Below are 26,964 nucleotides of genomic sequence, written 5' to 3' on the forward strand. Positions count from 1 at the left end.
CTAGCCTGACGTGGCTCTCCATCCATAGTGAATCTAGATGTGTGTGTCTGCATGCTTCTGCAGGGCCATCGCTGATGTCAGTGGCTGGGGTACATCAGTGACACACAGATTAGCTCCTGTCTGAGTATTTTTGATGTTAGCCTTCCTCCATATTTTGTGAGAACCTGCAAGGCAGCCAAAAACGCTACACAGTCTAGAGTAGTTTGTTGAGATTCTGTGCAATATTTATGCTCCATCATGTCTAAAAAGACAGCTCAAATGTATTCATCTACACATTAGAAAATGAGCTTTTGAGTGCACAACATGAAATTTTTGACTGAGAGTGCTTTTGATGAGAGATGGGTTTCATATGAAATGCATTTATCATCTGATTTTTCTCAAGCTATGTAAATTTTTTTTCCCTTACCAAAAAACTCAATTAAGGCAAACCCAGGACAACTTTTTATCAAGAGAGTGCATCTGCCAACAATTTGCATCGGTGTTCGCATTCTTTTTACCCCAGTTTGCATTTGGAAGACTTTTTTATCAACCATCTAGAATGGAAATTGCAAGAGAAAGCTTAGGCAGTGCACAGTAAACACATCCATTTGATGACAAATAAATTTCACCTCAGCATCTTTGAAATACAGCAAGTGTGTAGCTCTGAAAGAGTAAAGGTTCATGATGCTTGGAAAGAAGCAAATCCATAAATTACTCCCTTCCCAATAGCAGGCTAAATGTATGTACACTCAGCTGGCTGCTGTCTAGGATATTTGAGGTCAGTGGAGGCGGAGGCGCTGTCAGGTGGGAAGGGTCAGGTGTGGCTGTTCCCTGGCAGCTGCTCCGTGGGGATTGAGCCGGGCCCAGCAGGGCTGGGCTGTTCAGCCTTGGCTCGGTGCTGTGGCCAGGCAGCTGCAGGTTTCTCCTCAGGGAGTTGCAGAGTGCCCCATCCCCAGGGCTGGGGGAAATCAGGGCGCTGAGACAAGAGAGGCACCTGAGGGGCTCCCTCCTGGCTGGCCAGCCCTGCTGCCGGCCCTGTCTGGCAGGGAGCGGGAGCTCTGCGGCCGCAGGAACCTGCCGCTGGCTGTGGCCCCTGTGGCACTGGGGAGCTGGCGCTGCGGGGCCATGGTCAGGTTCAGCCTGGAGCTGTGCCCAGCCAGGGAGGCTGGGGGAAAGCAAGGAGCCCAAGGCGCCAGGCAGCAGGGAAGCCTCTGCCCCAGTGCCCGTGTGTGCCCAGGGAGCCCTGGCTGGGAGATGGGCTGCAGGCCGCTCCATGGCGGGGTGCCCTGCCCGGGGCTGCAGCGCCCATGGCCGACCCTGTCCTTACAGTGACCTCGCAGACGGCCGCTGGTGCCCAGCGCCGAGAGCAGCCGCGCCGTGGGACTGGGCAGAAGGACACGGCCTCTGCAGACCCACAGCAGTCCTTGCAGGAGGCACTGTCCTCGCTCGGCAGCGACGACTGGTAAGAAAGGCCCCGTTCACGCTGCGTCCCTCTTAGCATTAAGGTTGGTTAGAAGTGAGTCTTGCTGCTGCCTCTGAGCCCCGAGAGCCCAGAGGGCCGAAGGGCACTGCTGAAACCACTGCAGAGCACTGAGAGGATAAAGATTTGAGAGCAGCCTTTTCTCAGCCTTGCTCTGCAGCAGTGCTCCAGCTGCAGCAGGTCCGTGCTGCTTCCTCGCTTTGCCTGCTGCTCCACGGGGCTGCAAAGGAAATCTTGAGGGGAGAGAGAAGGCCCTGGAACGACATGATTTGCTGGCTGAAGGGAGAAGCAGGATGGCAGCAGTTTGGAGTGCAGGTTTGGGTGCCTTGGGCCACTAGGCCAGTGGGACTGAGTAAGATTCCTCTCTGCTCCCACTGCTGCCAGCAATGGCAGGTGACAGGGTCTCCCTGTGACCACCTGCATGGCAGTCCCAGAAGCAGCTTCAGGGAGTTCCTCTTTCTGAGAAACCGACTGAGTTGTGCTTTCAAGTCCCTCAGTCTGTCATTACTTCTGAAGGGCTCATGGCAGAAGAGAAGGAAAAAGAAAGAAAATCCTCTAGGAACCTTGCATTTTTGGAATTCAAATTTCCTTCTCACTGCTTCATATGGGCCTGAGATGTTTTGTCAATACTCACAATGTGTCCCAACATTTTACACAGACAGAAGGAGGCCCAGAGGTGATAACTCTACAAATGCCAGGTGATACTGGTTCTCTTTGTGATGTCTGGGTTAACATCCACTCTCTGGTGGATGCTTCATTCACACAGGGGGATAAGGCCTCCATTCCCACTGGGATAAGCATGAAAAATCTGTCTCCTTGTGCAGTCACCTTTGCTTTGCCTTTTCTCTTCTGCTTTCTCTTCCCCTTTCTCTTTGGTGCCCTGTGAGGTGCAGAGAGCTCCTGCAGGTGTGGGGGTCAGGAGGACACCCAGGGGTGCCCGTGGGATCGGTCACCAGCCTTGTGCTGCAGCCCTTAGACCTTCCTGTAGCTGAGGGCCTGCACAAAGCAAGTGCTGAGAGATAGAGTTGTTTGCACCTCTTAAATAACCTATTGCTGTTGTGGGGGTGGTTTTAGGTAGGAGTGTTTTGGGAAAAGCCAGGATTTCAACAGTTCTTGCCCAGGGGTGGAACCGTTCTGGGACACTCTGATGCTTTTTTGCGGAAAGTGTGCAATGCAGTGGAGTAGGTGACACACAAACCGAGACTATAGAGTGGAAACTTGGCTCCAGAGTGGCAGCGCAGACTCTCCCTGCTGAACTGCCTGCTGGGGCTGACAAAGAAGGAAAATGTCCCAGGAACAGCCCCATGGGACTGTGTCTCAGGGACAGGTACAGGGAGGTGACAAGAAACAGCAGCATGGCCTGGCCTCACAGCTTCTAGGAAGTAGTGACAGAGGGACTTGGTGTGCCAGAGGTTTTCAGAAAGGCCACAAATGAAGACTCTGACACCCCCCTGTTTGCCTCTTGGATTTTTGTATGCTTTTGACAGCCACAGCATCCTGAGTCAAGGCATTCTATGATTTCATTAACTACGCTATGAAAAGCACCTCCCATGGTTTGACTGAACTGCCAGCCTGGTCATTTCAGAGGGTGCTGCCTAGCTCTTGGGTAGAGAAAAATCCATCTTTTTGGTACTTGCCTTTCAGGGAGATGAAGGAGAAGGGACTCTGCATCATCAAACACCTGGCTGAGTCCCATTCAGAAGTCCTGCTTTGTCGACTTCGTGAGATTTGCTTGGCAGTTACCAGCGAGGTGAGAACATTGTTCTGAATTGTCCCCCACACTTCATACACAGTGTGTAGAGTAGCTGTGTGCTCGCTCATCTCCATGTGTGCTCAGGGTGTGCCTTCTCTGCCCAAGCTGTAATTCAACACTGCAAATTAGTCTGTAGACCTGAGCCTGTGTTTTCTGTTTCCTGTCTGAGTGCTTCAACTACAGCTGTTGTTTTTTGAACAGGAGCACCTGAGTCTTTTATCTTTATGACTTGTGCCTTTATGGTTTGAAAGCAGCCCTTGCGTTAATTTGCTTGTTTTTCAAACAAAAGGCCCTAAAATCAAAGCAGTTGCTATTACAGAAGGGTCAAGTAGCACACTTTAGTGAAATATATTTTTTAGGCCTGCAGTAAGCAGGTATGAGGGCAGAAATTGGTGCCAGAGGAGGTACCTTTCTGTGCTTGGGCTCTTCTGCTCTTACTGTGCTTTTTTGCTCCTCTGGACACAGTGGGAGGTGTTGCAATTTCCCGGGAATTTTGTCTAAGGCATCTGGTTTTGTTTTCACGGTGATTCTTATGTTTCCCCTCATGACTTCCCCAGGTGACCAGCCTGCGGTCAAAGCTGTCTTGCTCTGCAATCGTCACTCTGGGAGAGCTGTTTGCACTCTTGAGGAAGGACATGGATTCCGAGGTGGATGAGGTTGCTCCGGTCCTTCTCCACATGGTGTGGAACTCCCCAGAGTTTGTTCAGAAGGCAGCCTGTCAGGCCCTGGCCATCATGGTAGAGAAGGTGACTCCTGCACGAGCAATGACTGTTCTCATGGACAAGGGAGTCAAGTAGGTTCTTCTTCTTTGAGTGATATTCTTCACCTTCTCCTGTGTGGGTGGGGGAAGGGGTGAGAGAGAGAGAATGGGAATGGTGGCAGGGAAGGGTCCTGTATCCTGGGTCTTCTGTGAACTCAGGGACTTGATTCTCTTATCAACCTCATTTCTTTCCTCTTGTCACCTATTTCTGCCCTCCTGCAGCCTCTTAGTTCTCAGAATCACAGAACTGTAGAATAGGGGCAGTTGGAAGGGGCCCATCAGTACCATTGAGTCCAGCTCCTGGCCTTGCACAGAGCAGCCCAAGGCTCACACCAAGTGCCTGAGCTTGTTGTCCAAATGCTTCTTGGACTCTGTCAGGCTTGATGCTGTGACCACTGCCCTGGGGAGCCTGTTCCAGTGCCCAACCACCCTCTGGGTGAAAAACCTTTTCCTAATATCCAGTCTAAAGTTCCTGTGACTCAGCTTCCTGCTGCTTCCTGGAGTTCTCCCAGTCTGTCAGCTTTTCCTAGACGTGGTGACCACTGGGGAAATGAAAGTGCCTGCAAAGGCCAAGGAGAAAGCCTTGTGCTTTTTTGGGAAGAGGGAAAACATTTGCAATTACCGCTGTGAGTGCTGTTGGGTATTTCGCAGCACTGGGAAAAACCACGTATTCTCATGATGCAATTAACGTGAGAAATACGGAGGGTACTTGCTGGGGCGTGCAGCACATGGGGCAGAACGTGCTGGGTGTGGCACTGCCTGCACAGCAGGTGCAGCTCCTGCCAAAAGGAGGCTTGTATGACTGTCCTGGCCTGAGAGCTCTACTTTCCATTCAAACTGATGTTTCAGCTTAGCCTTGAGATGATGAATCACTTGACAGGCACCTTCACAGGCTGAGTGCAATGGGACAGCTGAAGAAAATGCTGCCTTAAGTGTTGGTGCTGGGCCTGACAGTTCCCAAGAGACAGTCTCTAGATCAGGACAACCTGGCCAAAATGCCTGCCACCCTTTCCTCAGCTTTGGAATAGGGTCAAAACACTCAGATGTATCCCTTGCCAATCTTTACAAAAGACAGAGGCTGCATTGCTGGATATCGGCAACTTCCCGCCCCACAGCGTGTTTTCCCTGCAATTGTTTTTTTTCAAAGGTCTGCAGATTTGGGGATGTATGGGTGGAAAGAGCCTCATCCTCCTGCAGCTCTGTATTGTGGGGGCCTTCTGATGGGTCAGCATGAATTGTCCTTAATTTCTAAATAATGAATATGTAATAAATTCCTTTAATCTTTCTCTGAGTAAATACTGGGAAAGAAATGGAGTATCAGGTAGTGCAGGGAGACTGAATTCCTCCCTCTTCCTTGCAGGCAGTCCTTCTGTGCAATGCTAACGTTGTGTTTATCTGAGGACAGAACCTTCTACAGGTGTCTGAAGTTGCAGGGAGAGCCCAGGCCTCCTTCCCCCAGCAAGGACAGGGAGCAGGCTCTGGCCAAGGCCTGTGCTGCTCTTGCTCCTTCTCCCTGTGCCCAGGGTTTGCTCTCTTCTTCCCAGGAGCCGCTACGTCCAGGTGCGGAAGTGCGCGGCCGAGCTCCTCCTGTCCTTGGTGCAGAGAATTGGAGTCACGAAGCTGGCAGGCACACCCAGGGCTGAGACACTGGCACACGTGGCAGGGACACTTGCTCAGGACTGTCACCAGGACACAAGGTAATGATCTTCATTTCACCTCCCAAAACGGGAACATGGTTTTGTGTCTGGCTATAAAGGGTAAAACTACAAAGGAGTGGAAACTAAAGGCTACATTAAGTTACCTCACAGTGTGGATAAGGGTCACAAAATCATGGAATATGCTGAGTTTGAAAGGACCCATCGGGGTCATCAAGTCCAGCTCCTGGTTGTGTGCAGGACACCCCAAGAGTTACTCCATGGGCCTGCGAGTATTGTCCAAACACTTCTTGATCTCTGTCAGCCTTGGTGCTGTGACCACTGCTCTGGATGGCCTGGGGAAATGACTGTAGTGGGTAACCTGAGCTTGGCCACCAAGAAAGAGCATTGCCAACTTCCTGTGACTTGAAGGATTCTTTACTGAGATCAAAAGAGCTCCGATTAGCCAGTCAGAAAGTTTTGACTGGCCTTAGGTGCACACGATAAAACCAAAGTGTTGGCTAATGTTCATCACTGAAGGATCCCAAACATCTATTTCACATTAACTTAAGACTTCCCTAGAAATATTTCAGAGGTCTTTAGCCTATGTATTCAGTCTTTCTAAACTACTTCTGCAGGTTTGTAGAATGCTGTTATCTGTGGCTCAGTGACCTCCAAATTTCTTCTTGAAGAAATCTGTGGTTTCCTAGTGGCAAAACCAACCCAAACCACCAAAATCCCCTTACTTTGATGATGAAATTCCCATTAATAGCTGCCAGGGACACCGGAGCAACTATCTGCCCATGCCCCTGATTATTCTATATAGTATAGAATAATCCAAAGCAAGCATGAGGTGTTTTGTTCTGGCTTCCCTGCCAGTGAAAGAAAGGCAAATTATTGTGCAATGGCAGCAGGACATTGCTAATAGGCTCTGACAACAAAGCAGATGTGTTTTGCCTGTTCCCTGGGATCCTTTGATCCCACAGAAGCACACCCACAGTTTCAGAGTGAAATGGTATTTTTCTGTGGCCCCACATTCTCCTCTTGTCCCTTGTGTTCAGCTGACAACACTGTGCAGTGTCCAGTGAAGCAAATGTCCCTCTTTGCTGAGTAGGTAATGCCTTCTCTTGCAAGGATTGCACCTGATCAGTTTAAGGCATCAGCTGCTTCTGTTAACACTCTTCCTTTGTTCACTTTTCATTTCCTGCCTTCCTTCCTTAGGCATTATGGACAGGAGATGGTGAAGATGCTGCTGAATAATCCAAAATTTAAGAAGCTTTTGGAACAATCTCTTTCCACCCATGACCTGGAAGATATCCTGACAAGAATTAAGAAGAAAGTAAGTGCTTGGCAGAAGCAGTGTCTCCTTTGTGCAAGTATTGCCACTGCTAATATGAGATCAAACATACCCGATGTGTCTTTACCTCATTCCTCTTCTGCTGCATCATTTTGCTCCTGGAATGAGCTGTTAATCCCCAGCCTGTTCATCTGCAGACCACAGAGGAAATGATATTATTTGGGAAAAAGTGGGGTTTTGAATTCTTTGAGTATCACAAAGCGGAAAGGGAAAGAGGAGAAAATGGGTTTACATCCAAGGGCAAGGCCCCACGGGCTCTCCCTACTCTGCCCCCAGTCAAGCAGTTAAGTGAGAATAGTGCTTCTGAGGATAACAGTGTCTTTGCAAAAGACACCGGAAGTAGTGGTGCCAAGGACATTTCCAAATATACAAAAGATGTCCAAGTCAATCCTAATTGCTACAATTACTGTTGGTCTTTTGGGAATATCTTCCCTGCTGTCAAGCCTTGTGGAGCTGGAAGAGGCTTGGTGAATCCATCAGCATCCAGTGGAAAATAGTTTGTTTGTTTGGGGGGGATTTTCTTCTTTTTATCTACATTATAGAAGGGAGTGTGCATTTGTGCAGGAGCAGGGAGAGTAAGTGTTGAACCAAATATTGGGCCAACCCCCAAGGAGTCCAGATCTGCTGCTTCCATTGAGAACACTCGTTGCCTACCAGTTTGCATTATTCCCATTTATGCTCAAGACTAATGAATTTGGGATTTTAGACTGCTGCTCACTGCCGTATGATAGCACCCATAACCTGCCTTGGGCTATTGTAAACAAAGAGTTGGCATCACTGAATCTCTGCTCCATTTATTTCTGTAAGTTAGGAAATGTTTCCTTAAGCCTTGGTAGCAGTGGTCCTGGTTCTAACTTGTGTTTTAATCCAGGAATTTCCTATTTTATATTCTAAAGATTCATGGAGTTTCTTGATGTCTTTGTAGGGGATGGAAAACCAGAAGGCTGAACGCCCATCTGTGAAGAACCTGGTGAAGAAGAGGAGCGACGGCTCAAAGAAGCCCCAGGCCACATCGTCTTCTAGCAATCGGTACTTTTGTCAGATGGGAGCACTTTTGTTAGATGTGACAAAGCACATGACATGTGCTTTACATGCCTCTTCCTCAGGAAAATCTTTCTGCTGGAGATGACCAGTGCCAGAGATTCTTTCCTTTCCCTACAAATGCTCTAGGATAAAAAATGTCTACTTCTGCATTATGCTGAACACAACTTCTCTGGAGGGCTTCCACAAAAACTGGGCAACAAGAGACACCCATTGGTAACAGCTGAGACCATCCAGTGCAGTGGCAAGGGCAGTGTTGTGGAGGCTCGGAGAGGGCCAAGTTTCTGCTGCCTGACTTGGGACAAGGAAATGCAACCAGGGTGTTCTTTTTAAATCCCAGTGTAGTCTTTTGTCTCTTTGTAGATGGGTGTTTTAATGAGAAGTCCCAGTCTTGAAACAAGATGCCATTCCCCAAAGATACAGTTCTCATCCATGTGGTTTGGCCTGGCTGATTCATGGCTTTTTTACCCTCAAACAGTATGACGTTTGAGTAGTAGTAGCAGTAGTAGTAGTAAGGGAATTCCTGAGCAACTTTGGCCAACAGGTGTCTCAATGTGGACTTTTTGTCTTGATATTCCTGTCCTTCATATAGTTTACTTGATGGACAGCATGTTGGGTTTATTTCCCCCTGTGCTGCAATCAGCGTTTAAGACAGGAATTTGGTCCTTGCTGTCTCTTCATGCTAGTAGCAGAGCTGCTTGTGCCTGTTCTCCTCTGATAACAGAGGGGATTTATTTAGAGCTGTCCCGCTCAGCGGTGGCAGGAAAGTGACCACGTGTCTCAGTAGCATGGCTTGCATCTGCCCGTGCTCATGGAAGAGACAGGTTGATCCAGGAGAATTGTTCCCAGCGGGTTTGTTAAGCTGTGGATCTGGTCTCTAGGGAAGCAAAAAAATGTGAATGTAGTTCTGGCATGTCTGGCTTCTGTTTTTATCTCTGTTACTGCTTTTCTGGACCCTTCAGATACGCCCCTGTTCATCTGTTCAAATGCATCTGAGCTACTTTTCCAGATTGTCATGCCTGGTGTAGAGACACTTCTCCAGAATGATGTGTTTCCTTATTATAAGACACACACCTTCCATATGAGGAGGCATTTAAACTTGGAAGTAGCGTCTATCTTTCCCCACAAAGCAATGTGAGCAGTTTGCCTTGGAAGCCATCTGAAGATAGATCAGATGCAGCTCACCCTTGGTGTTTCTGAGTGAGCAGTGTGAGAATGTTACTTGCAGATTGTCTCCTGTAATGACTGGTGTGAGGCTCACGTTGTTCTTCAGAGCCTCATGATATTCTAGCTTGAAATGACATCACTAGGAAAGCTCCTCAAGATGTTTTGGTCACAATTAACTGACGCTATTATTACCAACAGGTCCTAATTTGGTTTTATTTTCCAGGGTGGAGTCTACCTCTGATGGACGCCTCCTACACCGTGCAAAAGCCCAGGTTACGTTACCTCCAGCTGTGGAAGAGATGAAGCCGCTCCAGAAGCTTTACCTTCTCCTGGAAGCCAAGGAGTTTCAGACACGGATGGAAGGAGTGGCACTCCTCCTAGACCTGTCCAAAACCAAACCTCAGCTCATCTCCACTAACATTGTCCAAGTATGTAGGGTATCTTCATTGTTCCATTCCATCAGCTCCTTTCCCAGGCCTGGGGAAGTAAAGTTAATTCAGTGTGTCTTGGCAGGACATCCTGGCTCTTCGGGACAGGCTGGTCCCTCTTCCCCAGAGAAATTTAATTCAGGTCCAGGCTTCAGGACAAGTTTTTTCACTCCAGCAGTATTTGTCTGGCAGCTGTCTATATTGATGCTGTTGATCAGATGATGACAGAATTTCCTGCTGGTTTAACTGCTGCTGTCTCCTACTGCCAGTTGGGTTAGGTGAAGGGAATCCAGCCATTGAAAGCAATAATGGCACTTATTCTCTAGACAAAAAATGGGTTTGAGTGGGGAAGAGACGTTTCAGGCTGGGTTGGTTTCAACTAAATGTTTTTAAAGGATACTTCTGGAAACTCCATCTTGTCTGGCACAGGCACAACTCTGGCTACTCATTTCCATCCTTGTCCCTATTCCTCTAGGTAAAGATGGTGCTCACCCTTCTTGGGGGGCTTTTTTTTTTTTCTCTTTGGAAAAGGAGGAAAACAGTTAAGGACAGAGCTATCCTTTCTCCTCCCAGTAGATGCTTTTTCCCCCAGAAACTGGTGCCTGATAATGGGCTGTCAAGGGACTGAGCCTGCTCTAATGAGAGCTGTACAGCACATTGCATTTTAGAAGTCTACCTGTTAGTTAGAGAAATGGTCTGAGTCCTGGAAGAGTTGATCAGAGCCCTGCCCATCTCCAGACACAGGTTCTGAGACAAACAAAATAAAACCTAGATCTCCTCCAGCCATAGTTTTGGCAGAATCATAATTGCCCTCAGTACTTGAGGCAACTGTATAGAAACCCAGGCATTGTAAATATCAGCTTCCACTCTTGTAAAGCAAAGGTAGTCTTATCAGTGAATAAAGGGAATTGATTGAATGATTTATAGCTGGGGAGAAACATCATAGGAACTCTCCTGTCCCCAGCCAAACCTCTTCAAAACAGATGAAAATCTTTCAACCAGCATGAGGTTGCAGAACCATTCCAGCGAGAGGCCCACAGGAAAACATTGCAATTGTGCATGCAAGGGCTGACCTGACAGAAAGGATCACTTTCACCTTTGACATTGCTGAGTGCTCATTTCCACACCCCCTCTTCAAACAAGGTCATTTTAATCAAGTTCTCATGTTATTTGTTCTCTTCACAGATTTTTGATTATTTTGACCTGAGACTATGTGACACGCATAAGAGAGTGAGGCAGAAGGCGCTGGACGTGCTGGCAGAAATCATAGGCCTCCTGGAAGATGCCCTGAGCCCCGTGATCATCCGTTTGGTGGAAGGAATAACAAAGAATCTAAACTCAAAGGATCCCGGGGTTCATGCCGCAGCTGTGAGAGCGCTGGAAGGATCCATTGCTCATTTAGGTGAGGCTGAGCCCCAGCATGGACTCTCCTCAACTGCGTCTCTGTCTCTGCGACACAAGAGAACGCTGAGTGCCTTGACAGCTGCTGTTGTCTGTGGAACGCTCCCGCAGACACCCACAGAAGCTTTGGAGGTGCAGTCCTTAGGAACCAGTCCTCCAACAGGCTTGAATGTGATCAGCAATTCCCAAAAGTTCCAGGAGCCCTTGGCTCTGTGCTGCTGATCTGAAGACAAAGTCCTGGACTACAGCTTTGCTACAATTCAGAGGCAAAGTTTGCTTGGGCCCCATCTGACTTCCCAAATGAACAGCTTTGCTGTTGGCATGAAGGGACACCAGCCCATCAGAGCTTCTGCAGAGCAGCCACCTGGAAGGCTCTACATGATAGGCATTAGCTGCCTATTTTCCACCTTTCTTCTTTGTCTTCTTTTTTCAAAGGGGAACTTAGGATTCACCAAGTTCATTTCCTTTGAACAAACTGGTCTAAATCCAGCTGTCAATCATGCCTTGCTCCACATGTTGTTTTGCATGGGGCAAGGTGGCTCTAGCAAACACCTACATAGGCAAGGGCTGCTCTAAATTCCTTTGCCACACAGATTGATGTCAGCTCTGAAAATGCCTGAAAAATGGAGTGGTGAGGAGGCAGGTCTTCAAGGGGTGTTTCCACCTTCTCCACCTCAGCTGCTCTGTGAATTCATGAACTGCCTGACTCAGTGCCTTTCTGTGTCCCAAGGATGGAGTTCTTCCTTTTTACTGTGGGATGCAAAACCTCTTCACTGTTTACATGTGACTGAACTCTTGAGGTGCCTGATGTGAAATGTGTTAACTTAGCTCCTGGTACAGGAGACAACTTTGGATTTTCAAATGTGAAAGGAGAGATTTTCTTTTGGAACTTTTAACCCTGCCAAGTAGGCTGTCAGGAAAGAAGAAAAGGATTCAAAAATCAGCAGAATATGACTTTCTTTTATAAAATGGGATTGCCCCTGCCCTTTCCCTCCCCACTGTCCTTTCTGCTATGACCTCAGAAGAGTGAGCAGAAACGTGTGTTTCACTTGTAGATAAAGTATCACTAATGAAAGAGCTCAGCAACCAATGGAGCCAACTGAATGGCGAAGCTCTGCTGGCTGTCACGGAGTGTATCACAGGTATGACCTCCCCTTCTAAGCCAAGAGGTCCTCTAGGGGATTATTTACAGGGAATGCCTGGGAATGGACAGTAGAGTAGCTCTTCCACATCAGGAGGTGCTGAGCTTGTCCCTCCTGCCCAATACCCAGGGCAGGTGTCTCTGGCAGGTTTTCCCTGGCTGCTGCAGAGCTGTGCAGCATCTGAGATGGGGGCGGCGCTGGGCCTGGGGGCTGAGCTCTCACGGGGACATCTCAGAACCCACCTCCAGGATAGGAAGGGGCTAAAAATAGCCCAGCTGGCTCCTCTCTTGGAGCCTCAGGGACATCTGTGAGCCTTTAGGAAAAATGGTGGCAAATGCTGTTTCAGGGGATCAGTTTGTTTTGTTCTCACAGAATTCTTGTTTTGCTCTTGGAAAGTTTTGAGGCTGAAGCATGCGGAGCCTTGGGGTCACAGCTTAGGTCAAAACTCACCACACAGAGTGTATCTCACTCTATCAGATAGTCTGTTAGAGTCTATCACACATATCCTTGCATGGATTTAGTGCAAGGCAGCCTTTGGGGGCAGAGGGGCAGAAGCAGAGTGCTGAGGCTGCCTGCCTGTGCTGTGGAAGTGGCACTGCACTGAGCATTTCAGGCTGTGCAAACAGCCTCTTCCTGTGTCAGCGCTGTCCACAATGCTACAAATGCAGCTGAGAATTGATTCCTCAGAGGAGCTTGCTGTGTCAGCAGTAGCCAAGGATTGGAAAAATGACAATCTCAACATACAGTAGAGAAGACGACTGATAGCCTTGCTTTAACTGGGGCTAATGGCACTGCTAATTATGCCAACATCTTTAAATAGAAGGTTTCATAGTCTTTGTGTCTTCCTTATGAATCTGAACAGGGCATGTTCAGCGATTGGGAATGTCAAAGGCTCTTTCAAACCACCATCAAAGATCATTTGAATCAAGTAGATCTCCTGGAACAGGGAATATAGTTTTACAGATATTTTGGTCTCTTTTTCAAATAAAGGAATGAACAAAAATGAGGACTACTTTAGAAAGTGCAAATGTCCTCTCTCAGGTTTAGTGGGAACAGATAGCTCTTTCTGAAATTCTGTAGTGACCTATGACTTTAATTGCATTTCAAATCAAATGAAGTCTCATTTTGAAATGTGGACCATTACCCCTTTCCTGCTTAGCAGAATTGGTTTTGGGTACTTTCAGGAGCTGTTTCAGTGTTGATGACTGCTGGTGGATTAACAGCATAGAGAAAATGAAGTCTCTTCCACCACAGAATAATAAGTAGCTACTAGATAACTTTTTGTCTGATCAGAAAATAAGACTGGTCTCCCTAGCATTTCAGGTTTTAATCCTTCAGTCAAATCTGCCATGCAAGGAGCCTGTTGTTAGCAAATTTTTGTCTGTGTTTGATATAGTTCAGTCCAGAAAATGAGCAGAGAGCAGATTTCAGAGACAATGTGAGAAAACACTTGCCTTTTGGTTACATTTCAGTCCCCTGTGTAGCATTTTTCATTCTCTATGCCCCTATTTCAGTGCACATTGTAAGAAAAAAATGCCACTAACATTGGGAGGGGAACTGCCATTAAAACATGAAGATGCTCAAATTCCATGGCAGTGGGGTCTGGGTAATTCCCTAAGACACGCTGAGGTTTGGAACAGCTCCGTGTTGGAAGCCACAAAAGCATTCTGCCAAAGACACTGGCTAGTCACCGATGTTTCTAAGGCAACTGTCAAGCAGCCGCCATCTCTGGTGGGCTGGGGCTTTGAAGTGTGTTCTAATACTGCCCTTTGCTATGTGCCACTGAGCAAAGGGGAGTCAGATAAGACTTCTGGCACTTTACATGGAAGTTACAAAATGGAATCACCCCCTTTATTAGAAATCACTCAACTGCCTCCTTACGGTGCATTTCCAAATCTTCAGTGTGGGTTTAGACAACTTCTGAATGGAAATAAAAGGCAATTTGACATTTCATTCATTGTTCATGCAGAAACAAATTGTGAAATAATTTAGTAAAGGTACAAAGTCTACCACAGGGACAAGGCTCTGTTTGGAGACATTAGTCCTGAGGCATTGGTGGTTCTGTTTCAAGGATGATCAGTGGCTTTGCCCGTTTCTGGATCATGGGGCTCTGTGTGCTATTTTGCTGATCTTAGCCAGAGAGGCTTCCAAGAAGCAAAAGCAGAGGTAGATCCTTGTTTGCATGGAGGCTGGTGGGTAAGAAGCTGTGCCTCTCTCCCGGCAGTGCTTGTGGAGTGGGTTTATGCCAGGAGCCCTGAAGTCGTCGAGCGCTACGCCCTGCCCGTGCTCTGGTCCTTCCTGGAGAACAAGGCGCTGCCAGTCCGAAGCGCCAGCGTCCGCACTGTGGCCACCAGGCTTGCCTTGGCCCTCTACGAGGTGATGGGCACCAAGCTGAAGAAGTGTGCAGCCAGCAAGCCTCCACGCGTGCAGGAAAACCTCTCCGACATTTTGGGCTGGTGAAGGTCTCATGTTCTCCGGAAAGATGACAAAGTTCTGACTTGGACACCTCCGGATATGACTTTATTTACGTCTGCCAAAAATGACAAAACACTAAGGAAGGGTGTGCATCTACCCCCACTCTCTCCATCGCCCTTCCTCGTCATGAAATGGGAGCCCTGAAGCAACTCCAAACAATGAGGACAATGTGAAGGCTGAGCATAGCTCAGCCTTACAAAAAGGTGAGGGGGGAGCTGGGCCACTCTCTGGTGGGAGGAAGGGTCTTGTGGCAGCCCAGAGAGCCTGTGCACATTGCCAGGGAACAGCTGTGCCCTGCATGTGCCCCTGCAATCAGCTGTGCTCTGCCAGTGCCCCTGGAGCTGTAGGGCTGCTCAGCTGTGGGGCAGGGAGAGGAGCAGGAGGCTGCATGTGCAGCTGAGCCATTCCTGGAAAGCACAGGGCTCTGGGCTCCCTGCTGTCCCAGGACAGCCCAGAGGCCAGGCTGTTCCTGTGGCAGCCCTGTGGAAGCGGGTCAGGGTTTTCCCCGGGCCTGCTTCAAGGGGCTGCCAGCAGCAGCATGCTTCCCTGTGCAGCTCTTTAGAAGATTCCAAGGAGTCTGTCCCATGAAATCTGGAGCTTTCTATGCTTTAGGTTTGCATTGTGGCCTCTGTTACCCTTGGTCTCTCCACTTTGCAGATCTGACTGGTCGTAGCGATACCAAGAAGTTTTCTCTGGACACCTTCTATGTCCCCTTTACCACCAAGTCCTTGCCTGCAGTCCAGAAGAGCTCTCTTTCCTCCAAGCTCAGGAAGAAGCTACCCACCATCACACAAATGTTTCAAGAACAGCATTTATAGCATTTTTAGAGCTATATTGAATTTTATAGAATTTTATAGAAGTTTTTTAGCATAATTAGAGATGTACTTATGTTCTCTCACAAAGTCCTTGCCTGCAGTTCAGAAGAGCTCTCTTTCCTCCAGGCTCAGGAAGAAGCTACCCACCATCCGACAAATGTCTCAAGACTAGGCTTTATAGCATTTTTAGAACTATATAGAATTTTATAGAATTCTTTTGGTATAGTTAGAGATGTACTTATGTTCTTCCATAAAGTCCTTGCCTGCAGTCCGGAAAAGATTTGTTTCCTCCAGGCTCAGGAAGAAGCTTCCCACCACCCGAAGAATGTTTCAAGAATAGGATTTATAGCATTTTTAGAACTATATAGAATTTTATTGAAATGTATAGAATTGAATAGAATTTTATAGATTTTTATAGACTTTTATAGATTTCTTTTAGTATAGTTAGAGATGTACATATGTTCTCATAGTTTTGAATAATGTGTTTTGAATTTATCTTTGAATTTTGATGACATCTTTTTAACTGGATGTGGAAAACCACAGACTGAGGTATTGTTTATTAAGATATATATATACAAAGGTTAGGAAACGGACTCGTGAGAAACCACAGACGGAGGATAGGAAATGGAGTGTGAGAAAATAGAGACTGCTTACAGACTAAGGTATTGTTTAGGAAATGAGGATACGCAAATAGCCTGCGGACACAACATTTGCAAGATAAAGAAAAATCACAAACACTTAACACCTGGGGACTGACGATACAAGATAAAGATAACCACAATTACGGCTTACGTAAACAGAAGGAAACTGCAAACAAAGGAGCCTGTCAGGACTTCATGGAAAGAACGGAATAAAAAGAAGACTATTTAGACGAATCGGGACGGCAGAGAGGGAGCAGAGACTCCCCGGGTGTCCAGCGCTGTTTTTGCTCATGTCCTACTTGCTGTAATTAATAAAATTCTAATTGGATTATGATCCGTTGTGGCGTAAATTTATAACAATTTTTGGTGCCATGACTCGGATAAGGAACGGTGGGCTTTGGTCCTCCGGGGAGGCGCCCCGCGACATTTCGCGGCCCCGCGACCAACAGCTTACCCCACCTTACCGATGAACCTTCAGTCTAGGATAATGAGAAAAGGAGAGACCGGTAAAATCCCATAAAAATTCTGTGCATAGGAGTCCGGACTAAGACCCAGGACGCGTAAGTAGTGAAATTATTCACAGAGCGAAATTGTTCGCGGCGAAATTGTTCATGGGTTTTCCGTTCGGGCGGGATTGGGTTTCCTGGAATATAATGAATGAGAGGTTCGATATACTGAGCCAAGCAAGTGTGGACTCTTAAGTACTGCATTTTCCATCTCCCGCGAGGGACTGGGCCAGGAACAAGAGGAGCGAGTGTGTGTGTGTGTGGAGATATTCCAGAAGATGGGGGCGAAGGGCAGCAAGCCTTCAACTCCCATGGGAAGGGTACCCACTGTACCTAAGAATACCCCTCTGGCATATATCTTAGATAATTGGAGATATTTCCCTGGAACCCTAGGGAAAGATAAGCAAAAAATGATAGAATATTGTACTAAGATATGGGGAGGGAAGAAGATTTCAAAAAAATGTATTTTGGCCAGTCTATGGGTCAGAAAAAGATTGGGTGAGACAGCAGTTAAACCTCTGGGTAAATAATAAAAAACTCCTTAACCCAGAGGAGAGAACAAAGGTGTTGTTTTTACTGTGAAAAGAAGGGACATATAAAGAGGAATTGCAGAGAAAGAATCAGGGATGAGGGAACATTGAAAATAGAATAGGGGAGTCAGGGGCTCTATATCTTAGGGGACCGGAGTCATTATAAGCCCTTGATAAAATTAAAAATAGGTCCCCATAAACAAGAGTTCACCTTTTAGTAGACACTGGGGCTGAGAAATCAACTATTAAACAGACACCTGAGGGATGTAAGGTTTCCCCTGAAAAAGTACAAGTAATTGGGGCAAAAGAGGAACCCTTTAAAGTATGTAAAATCAAAAATGTGGTATTCGAAACTGAAAATAAATTTGGAATGGGTGAACTCTTGCTCGTCCCTGAAGCAGAATTTAACCTGTTAGGACGAGATTTAATTATTGAATTGCAATTAGAAATTAAAGTGAAAAATCAAGAGTTGGCAGTGTCTGCTTATCCTTTGACCGTGGATGATCAAAAACAAATTAACCCCAATGTCTGGTACTCTCCGGACACAATTAGTAGACTGGAAATGCCACCGATTAAAATCCAAATTTCCGAACCCCACATACCTGTGAAGGTAAGGCAATATCCCATATCCTTAGAAGGACGAAGAGGATTGAAGCCAGAAATTGATCGATTATTGGCACAAGGAATCTTAGAACCCTGTGTGTCACCCTTTAACACCCCCATTTTGCCTGTAAAGAAACCTAATGGGAAATATCGGCTCGTACATGATCTAAGGGAAATAAACAAAAGAACTATTACTCGGTTCCCTGTGGTAGCAAACCCATACACATTGCTAAGCAAACTAGGACCCCATAACTCCTGGTATAGTGTGATTGATTTAAAGGATGCTTTTTGGGTCTGTCCATTGGCAGAAGAAGGCCGTAATTATTTTGCCTTTGAATGGGAAGACATAGAGACGGGCCGGAGACAGCAATTAAGATGGACCGTGCTCCCCCAAGGGTTCACTGAGTCCCCTAATCTGTTTGGACAGGCCCTAGAAGAGCTCTTAACAGAATATCAAGTACAAATGGGGAATGTGCTGTTACAATATGTAGATGATCTGCTCATAGCGGGGAATAATAGGGAGAATGTAAGAAAAGAAACCATTCGACTCCTAAACTTTCTTGCACAAAAGGGACTACGGGTATCACAGGAAAAGTTACAATTTGCAGAGGAAAAAGTAAAATATCTGGGACATTATCTGTTTAACGGCCAGAAGATACTAGATCCAGAGCGTATTAAAGGAATTCTGGAATTACCTATGCCTGTCACTAAGAGGCAAATTCGGCAGGCATTAGGGCTATTTGGGTATTGTAGGCAATGGATAGAGAACTACAGCTTTAAAGTTAAATTCCTATATGAACAACTGCTTAAAGACAAAATACCCTAGTGGACTCTTCAGGATCAAGAGCAGTTTGCTAATCTCAAAAGGGAGCTAAGTCAAGCACCGGTTTTAAGTCTCCCGGATTTAAAACGGCCATTCCATTTATTTGTTAACATACATGAAGGAACGGCATTCGGAGTATTAACTCAGGAATGGGCCGGACAAAAGAAACCGGTGGCATACTTATCAAAGCTGTTAGATCCTGTGAGCAGGGGTTGGCCGAGTTGTTTACAGATCATTGTTGCTGTTGCCCTATTGCTTGAGGAAACAAATCGCATTACTTTTAATAGAGAAGTTGTCTTATATGCGCCTCATAACATCAGGGGAGTGTTACAACAAAAAGCAGAAAAATGGCTTACAGATAGCCGATTATTAAAGTATGAGGGAATACTTATAGAATCCCCTAAATTATCTTTAAAAACTACTGGAGCAGTTAACCCCGCTGAATTTTTGTACTCAGGAAAAAGTAATGAACCATTACACAATTGTTTTCAAACAATCGAACAACAAACATGCATTAGGTCAGACTTAGAAGAACTACAATGTAGAGAAGTATTATTCATAGATGGGTCATCACAAATAGTAGAAAGTAAACAATTGTCCAGATATGCCATCGTTAAGTAGGAAAAAGAAAAATTTAAGACAAAAAAATTGACAGAAAGCTTAAGTATAAAGTGGGAATACCATACACCATGGCATCCACAAAGTTCAGGAAAAGTTGAAAAGATGAATGGAGAAATTAAAACTATTTTGACTAAATTAATTATAGAAACCAAATTATCATGTATTAAATGCCTACCCATGGCACTATTAATTCTCAGAACCAGACCCCGAGCAGATGTAAGAATATCAGCATTTGAAATGGTGTACAGAATGTCCTACAGAATTGAAAGCCCACAAACAAATGTTTTAATTAGAGACCGTGTGATTAATGAATATGTTTCACAATTAGCAAAACATCGTAACCAGCTTTGGGAACGTGGACTGATGGTGCAACGACCCCCATTGGACCTAAAAATACACAACGTTAAACCTGGGAATTGGATATTGATTAAAGTGCGGAAGGAAGAAACCCTAAAGCCCAATTGGGAGGGACCTTATCTTGTTTTGTTGACAACAGAAACAGCCGTCCGGACTGCTGAGCGTGGATGGACTCATGCCAGCCGCCTTAAAGGCCCAGTAACGAGACCTCACTGGAAAGTAATCAGTACCCCAGGTGACACCAAGATAACCCTGAAAAGATAACATAATGATAAAGACGTTATTTGATTTTTTTGCTGCATTACCTTTTGGTATAAAGTGTGTATTGCTGTTTATATATGCTATAATTACTTCTTTTTTTTATCTATTATATATAGAAGCGTACAAAGTGTGTTGAAGGAAATTGCTAAATATATGTAGCCACACCATAGTGAATATAGAAGGTATGCTGATGTAAATAATATATATGTACTCTAAATATATGAATTTGTAGTAATGATATAAACTATAATTGTTATCCATTTGCTTGTTTTAGGTATAAAGTATGCCAGGATAAATGGTGGACACACTGTGAAGGTGGATACCTTCAATATCATTATTACCATTCCAACAAATCAGTCCCCCTTTGTGGTTGAAATCTTGGCTATAAAGTGTAGAGGGGAAGTACTAACTGTGTCTTGCTTTGCCCCATTAGTTCAAGATGCAAAGTGGGAAGCCTATATAAAGAGGCAGAAATCCCGAAACAGCTGTTCTCCTGAAGAATTCCCTTGCTGCCGAGAAGATGATAACCCCCGTGACTCGACGCAACCGAGTCGACGGGCGAGGCAGAAGAGGAACAAACCGTGGAGAAAAGAACCAGAACAATGGGACGCAGAGGCAGCAACGACCGAACTTCCCCAGGATTGGTAAAAATATACTTAAATTGGCAAAATTGACAGACACCCTTTTTCCTGGTATACCGTTAGTCTTGATATTGATAATAACCCAAGCAGAAAGGGGAAATTCTCATGAACCATTTAAATGGGAATTAATATCTTGGGAAGGAACGAGAACAATAGCCACTTTTAGCAACCCAGGTCCACCTGAATTCATAGTAAAACTTTGTGATTTAGTACCAATACATTGTGAAAAAGGACCTCCATTTTATATATGCCCGGCCTCTGGACCGTCTTACTGTAATTATCCCAGACATTATTATTGTAGTTATTAGGGATGTGAAACAATAGCCTCGGGCTAGTCAGTAAAGGCTCCTGATAAATATATAAAAGCAACCTAGACTCCTAATGAATGTATACAGGAGTAGTCCAGGATACTATGTCTGAACTCCGGAAAAGGTTAAATCAACGTAAAAAAGATCGTGAGGCGGGCAGGTCATGGTATGAAAATTGGTTTAATGTTTCACCTTGGCTAACCACTTTGTTGTCTGCCTTAGCAGGACCACTGATTATATTGATGCTGGGACTTATATTTATGCCTTGTATATTACGCTGTATTTTACACGATGTTAAACAATGATTTAACATAGCTAAACTACTTATTTTAACTACGAAGTCGGGGGCAAAATAGAAAAGTGCATCTATTGATGAGGATGAAGATTGTTGTGAATGTGTTGTGCCACGTAGGGGCTACGCCTATTGTAATTGTGAAGTATTACTTTGTGAGTGCTATGATAAATGTTGGGATTGTAGAAAAAGGTTTATTTGCAATGCCGAAAGTGAAAGCAATGTCTAATAAACAATAATGGGATAAAACAAGAAAATGGGGAAATTTGTGGAAAACCACAGACTGAGGAATTGTTTATTAAGATATATATATAAAGGTTAGGAAACAGACTCGTGAGAAACCACAGACGGAGGATAGGAAACGGAGTGTGAGAAAATACAGGCTGCTTACAGACTAAGGTATTGTTTAGGAAATGAGGCTACGCAAATAGCCTGCGGACACAACATTTGCAAGATAAAGAAAAATCACAAACACTTAACACCTGGGGACTGACAGATACAAGATAAAGATAACCACAATTACGGCTTACGTAAACAGAAGGAAACTGCAAACAAAGGAGCCTGTCAGGACTTCATGGAAAGAACGGAATAAAAAGAAGACTATTTAGACGAATCAGGACGGCAGAGAGGGAGCAGAGACTCCCCGGCCGTCCAGCGCTGTTTTTGCTCATATCCTACTTGCAGTAATTAATAAAATTCTAATTGGATTATGATCCGTTGTGGCGTAAATTTATAACATTGATATATTTTATTTTGATGATTTAAAAAACCAAAATAAATTAAACATAAGTAAACAAATGGAGAATGTGAGACCAGGACCTGCTAGCCAAGAGGTTATGGGAGTGCAGCTCATTTGATGTGCCAGTGTGTCACCACATCCTTTCCTCGCTGGGCATCTCCTCTTATTCTTTTGCCATAGTTTCTTTGTGTCATTTGTGCTGCTCTTTGCTACTTGGTATTACAATGGAACCACCATTGACAGGTTTGGGGGACAATGGACCCGAAAAATGCTGTACAGCCAAAAGTGCCGGCTCCAGGGGCACAAGGGCGCCGTTGTGCTGCGGGGGACCGCGATGCCCTGAGCGGGGCCGATGCTGCGCCGCGCCTTGGGCACCCCTGCCCGGCCCCAGCCCGCTGCCATTGCCCGGCCCGGGACGCTGCGCGGCCGCGCTCACTCCCCGCTCGTTCCCCTCGCAGCTCCGGCTGCCGCCCTGCCGGGCCTGGCCTCAGCCCCGCCCGGCCGCCCCGCGACTTGTCCCGCTGGCCCCGCTCACTCAGCAGCCGCGCCCGCTCCGAGACGCGATCCCGGCACACTCGCCTGATGGCCCCCTGCAAGCCAAGGCCAGCGCCGGGCTGAGCTCGCCGCCCGCCGCCCGCCGGCTCCCGCCGCCCTCCGTCTGTTGCCGGGGCGCCGGCGGCGAGCCGGGTCCCGCAGCAAACGCTGCCGCAGCCGCCGCTGCCCAGCAGGGCCCTCCCGGCAGAGCTGCTCCAGGGGAGGCTTCTCTGCCCCTGCGGGCGGCACCGCGCTCCCGCTGTTCTGCCCCGGGAGCCCGAGCGCCCGCGCGCTGCTGCTTGCCGAGCCGCCCCGGGCTGCGGCGGCTCGGGGCCGGCGGCCGAGCTGCCGAGCGGCGGAGCTCGGGGCGGGGAAGCGCCTGGGGGAGCTCCCGGCGACGGGGCGGGAGCCGGGCGGCAGCGGGGCGGCTCCAGGCGGAGCTGCGGCAGGGGCTTCCTTCGGGGCTGGGGCCGGGCCAGAGGCCGCGCCGGGCACAGCCACGGGACGCTGCTGCCCCGCCACGAACAGAGTGAGGAACTCTTCCAGAGGCTCCTGCGGAGGCGCCACAGCCACTCTGGAGAGAGCCTGGCGGAGGCGAGACCCTCGCGGGCCGGGCATGGCCGGGCAGGGGCCGAGCCACGCACGGGTGCCTTGCGGGACTCGGCGTGAGCCGGGCTGGGAAAGGCGGAACACGGACGGCACGGGACCAGATGGCACGGGAGTAGGGGACAGAGAGCGAGCAGAAAGTTGAGCGCAAGTCCGATCGATCGAGAGAACTGCTGCTGCTGCTGCTGCTGCTGCTGCTGCTGAGGTGCCGGAGCTGGCGGCCGTTCGTCCATTGCCTCTGCAAACCCAACGGAGGAGCTGCTGTGGACCCCGTGAATGAATGAAAGAAACAAACAAATAAAAACCCAAAGTAATTCCTATCAGAGAAGTAACCAATCAAGGAAGCAATAAAGAAGAGTGTTGGCTTGTGGCTTCTTTCTTTGGGTGAGACGAAGCATTTCATGGGGAAGAATTGCCTCTTCTGACAGTTTTGTGAGAGTGGAGCATTTAATTTTCAAGTAGAAAAGGGAAATCGTGTCAGTAATTCCATGTCTTTTCATCCTCTGTTGAGACAGTTGCAAGCTGACAAAAGACATGGTCTGCAATATGGAACTTGGTGCCACGTTTCTTTTTCTGTCAGAGGATGAAGAGGGGAAGTATCCCAGAATCACGGAGCCGTGGCATACTTTGGCTTGGAAGGGACCAGAAAAATCACATGGTTGCCATCCTGCTGCTGTGGCGGGGGACCCCTTGCACTAGACTGGCTTGTCTAGAGTTCCATCCAGCCTGGCCATGAACACTGTCATCTACACCTTCTCTGGGCAACCTGTTCCAGGAGAGTCTTTTTCTGAATCCCTCATCTAAAGCGACTCTCTTTCCATTTGGATCCATCCTCTCTTGTCCTGTCCTTGCCTGCCTTTGTACAAAGTCCCTGCAAAGCCTTTCTAGTAGGTTGCCCTCAGGTACTGGAAGGCCACAGTTGGGACAAGCCTAAGTCTAAGTCTCTTTTCCAGGCTGAAGAAGCTGAGCTGCGTCAGCTGTGTCAGCCTTTCCTTGCAGGAGAGGTGCTGCAGCCCTTGCACATCTCGCTGTCCCTCCTCAGCAGCGGCTGCAGCGTGTCCACGTCCTTGCTGTCCGTGCTGGGAAGAGCCGGACGCGGCCCTGCAGGTGCAGTGTCAGGGCGGGGAGGAGACACGGCCCTGCCTGTGGCTCCAGGAGCAGCACTTGGCGAGTGGCTGCCTGCCCTGCAGAGAGCCGGGCCCCTGTGCCTGCCCTTCTCCCCAGGGCGCCTTTCCCTGCTGCTCGCTTCTCCCATGGCTTGGGGAAATGCACCCTGTGCCCCCCTTGGTGCCGCCCCTCGCCGCTGCCCCCGGGGCTGCCTGGCACCATCTTGAGGGCCCCAGGCCTCGGCCTCACCGTGCTCACCCAAAGGCCGTGAAAAGCAGACAGACACACACCCAGAAAGTGCCCTGTGCTACCCAGGTCAATCTTTTGTCTACAGCATGAGCTTGCTTTCAGAGTCTGCATAAGATTGTAAAGTCACCAGGAGAAAAGAGCATGAACAAGTTCTGCTTTGGCAGTATCTCAAGGCTTTGAGGGAGAGGGTTGTGAGGGCCTATTAACTCACAAGAATGCACAGAAAGTGTTGAAATGGAAAAAATAGTCAAAACCATTTAGAACTGGGAAGGAAAATCTGAGACACTGGCAGCTAGCACCTCAGAAACACGTGGCTTTTGCTCCTATCATCCGAGAGCTTCCTGAGCAGGAGCAATTCTTTGAATTGCATCAGCGTGGCCATGGCAGGAAAGGGAAGCGAGCAGATGGATTTAGTTTCTCCTGCCACCCCCTGAAATCCCAGTTCTCATTTGTGTGCGCTGCGGATTCTGCATCAGGGGCCTGTGGCCCTGAGTGGGTGGCCGCCGCCTAAAATTTGGAACGGCGCAGGATGTCTCCCAGACCAAGCCTGCCACCAACTCAAATGTCTACTGCCCTGACAGTCCCAAGTGCTCCCTGCAAACTGAAATCAGCAACCTGGTGTGGCGATCTTTGTTTCACAGAGCAAATGGCCGCTGTTTGTGTTCAGGGGCCTGTGGCCCTAAGTGGGTGGCCACCTCCAAAAAATCCAAACAGCGCAGGATGTGTCCCAGGCCCCCCAACCTGCCACCACCTCGAACTTGCTCTGCCCTGACAGTCCCAAGCTCACCTGGCAACCTGACACCAGGAACCTGGGGTTGCAAGCTTTGTTTTCCAGGGAAAAGGGCCGGCGTTCTTGGTCAGGGGCCTGTACAGGGCCCTGAGTGGGCTGCCGCCTCCAAAAAATCCGACCGGAACAGGACGTGTCCCAGAGCCAACGTTCCACCACGTCAAACTTGCTGCACCTTCCCCTGGCCTTGCTCACTCCTGTGCACCTGCTACTGAGAGAAAGTGACTGTGAAGCCTGGGTCACCTGTATTTCACCTGGGAGAACTGCTCCAAATACACGGGAATCTCCAATATGCAGGAATCTCCCAGTATGCAGGAATCTGTGTCACCAGTGAGCAAGAAGACACTATCTAGACAGCACTGCAAGCCAGAGGAAACCTGATTCTAGGCAGCTTCCTTGCAACTGTCTCACTTATAATTGATATTTTATTGTTTCCTTTGCAGGCTTGCGCTTATCAATGACACTTTGCTGCACGAAACAGCTGGAAGACTTCTACCTCCTTTGCCAAATCCTGGGGCAAACTGCGGTTATAAATGAGCCCTGAAACAACATGATTGATAGTTCTGTAGCCTCAAGGTGAACTGCAGATCCTTTTGTACAAATTAAATCCTGCTTAAGTCTCCTTAAATTTCTCAGGGTGACCTCTCTTCTTCCCTCTCTCAATTCTTGTTATGAATCACTGAAAGTCTACCTTCCTTTTTAAAATGTTCTTTTAATTAAGGGTCATATATTTCCATTTATTTTCCCTTCAAGTAGCATTGGGCCTCAACCACTGTCAGCTCAAAGGGGACAGTGAATGTCTGGTCAAAGAAAACACTGCTTGTAAAGACAAGAAGGCTGCTGGGCTCCTGGCAAGTGCATGCGCAGAGACACTGATCCATGTGCTGATGAGCTGCTCTCACTGCTCCTTCATTTGCAGAAGCTGCCAGTTAAAATCACAGCTGGAAACAAATTAAATCTGACTTTCTGACTTGCCAGAATGCAGTATCTTTGGTACCTCTGATGCCTTTTTGGCATCTAAGACACCTTTTTGGGCTACCTGAAAACAGAAGCCAGACAAAATTAAGGCAATAAAAAAGCATTTCTATTTATTGAACGGCCTTCAGGTACATTTAGGGCAGATGAAGCCCCCCCGGGGCTGCACCCAAAAATGAACCACGGCTCACAGGTTTTCACACTTTTATAAATTTGGGCCATTTGCATATTGAGGGTTTAGCTTCCAATTCCAGCTTCAGGTAATGAAGTCATTTACCCCAAGTTTGCTCCCCCCAGCTCACTTTTGTTTCCATCTCTGGGGGCCTGCGGCAGTGAGGTGTCCTTGACTGCCAGGCCTGGAGAGGAATTGCTGTGTCTGCCCAAAATGGGAAAGCAGCAGCTCACACTGTGTGTGGAGTTTAGAGTTATACACTAAAGAACTGCAGGGTTAGAAATAGATGGAAAATATAAAAGCTGAAATGCTAAGGCATCACCTGTGGTAATGGAAGGTAACAATGGTACTGCAGAGTGCACCTGCCCAGCTGGGGCTTTACCTGCTGTTAGCAGGGAGTTCACAGCTGGAGCCCTAAATCTGCTCTAAGGCTACTTTGATGCTGCCATTCATTTCCAGGCACTTTGGGAGGACAGCTGAGTGACAAAAGCTTCAGGTTTCCCATCTGAGTGGTGACTCTCTTGTCTGGGCTAAGCAGTACATTAAGTTGCCTTGGAATCTCCATGTGGGAAGTGCCATATAGTGCCAAGTATTTCTATTGGTGCACTAGAATAAAGATTTATTAGCAAAAGCCAAGAAATCTCTGCAGCAGGACAAAGCCTCCTAAGTCAGCCTTGCAGCACCACACCGGGGCTGAGAAGTCCTTCAGACTCTCACAAGTGGGAGTTATCCTGGTGATGGGAAGAGCAGTGTTCAGTGAGAGGAACCCAGTCGGGTCTG

The 26,964-nt window shown here is 47.5% G+C and overlaps 1 protein-coding gene, 1 long non-coding RNA gene and 1 pseudogene across 3 annotated transcripts; 2 read left to right on the forward strand and 1 right to left on the reverse strand.

Annotated features, from left to right (window-relative positions):
- The first annotated feature begins 1,286 nt into the window (after positions 1-1,286).
- Positions 1,287-15,435, forward strand: LOC146764938 (TOG array regulator of axonemal microtubules protein 2-like). Its single transcript, XM_085563110.1, has 11 exons — positions 1,287-1,441; positions 3,104-3,209; positions 3,770-4,005; positions 5,517-5,669; positions 6,828-6,945; positions 7,889-7,992; positions 9,395-9,599; positions 10,785-11,001; positions 12,056-12,142; positions 14,367-14,594; positions 15,275-15,435. Exons 1-11 carry the CDS (start codon positions 1,287-1,289, stop codon positions 15,433-15,435), a joined length of 1,770 nt encoding a protein of 589 aa, XP_085419236.1.
- An 876-nt stretch (positions 15,436-16,311) lies between these two features.
- Positions 16,312-21,778, forward strand: LOC146764939 (uncharacterized). Of its 2 annotated transcripts, none has more exons than XR_014950453.1 (3): positions 16,312-16,633; positions 19,653-19,748; positions 20,208-21,778. It is a non-coding gene; the product is annotated as an uncharacterized LOC146764939 (long non-coding RNA). The 2 variants fall into 2 exon arrangements; XR_014950452.1 differs by having other exon boundaries at positions 19,485-19,748; positions 20,208-21,727.
- Positions 21,779-22,174: 396 nt separating this feature from the next.
- On the reverse strand, positions 22,175-23,261 carry LOC146764940 (uncharacterized; annotated as a pseudogene).
- Positions 23,262-26,964: the final 3,703 nt, after the last annotated feature.

The sequence above is a fragment of the Lonchura striata genome, chromosome 30 (genome assembly GCF_050655825.1).
Source record: "Lonchura striata isolate lonStrDom1 chromosome 30, ASM5065582v1, whole genome shotgun sequence".
NCBI classification, from domain to species: domain Eukaryota; kingdom Metazoa; phylum Chordata; class Aves; order Passeriformes; family Estrildidae; genus Lonchura; species Lonchura striata.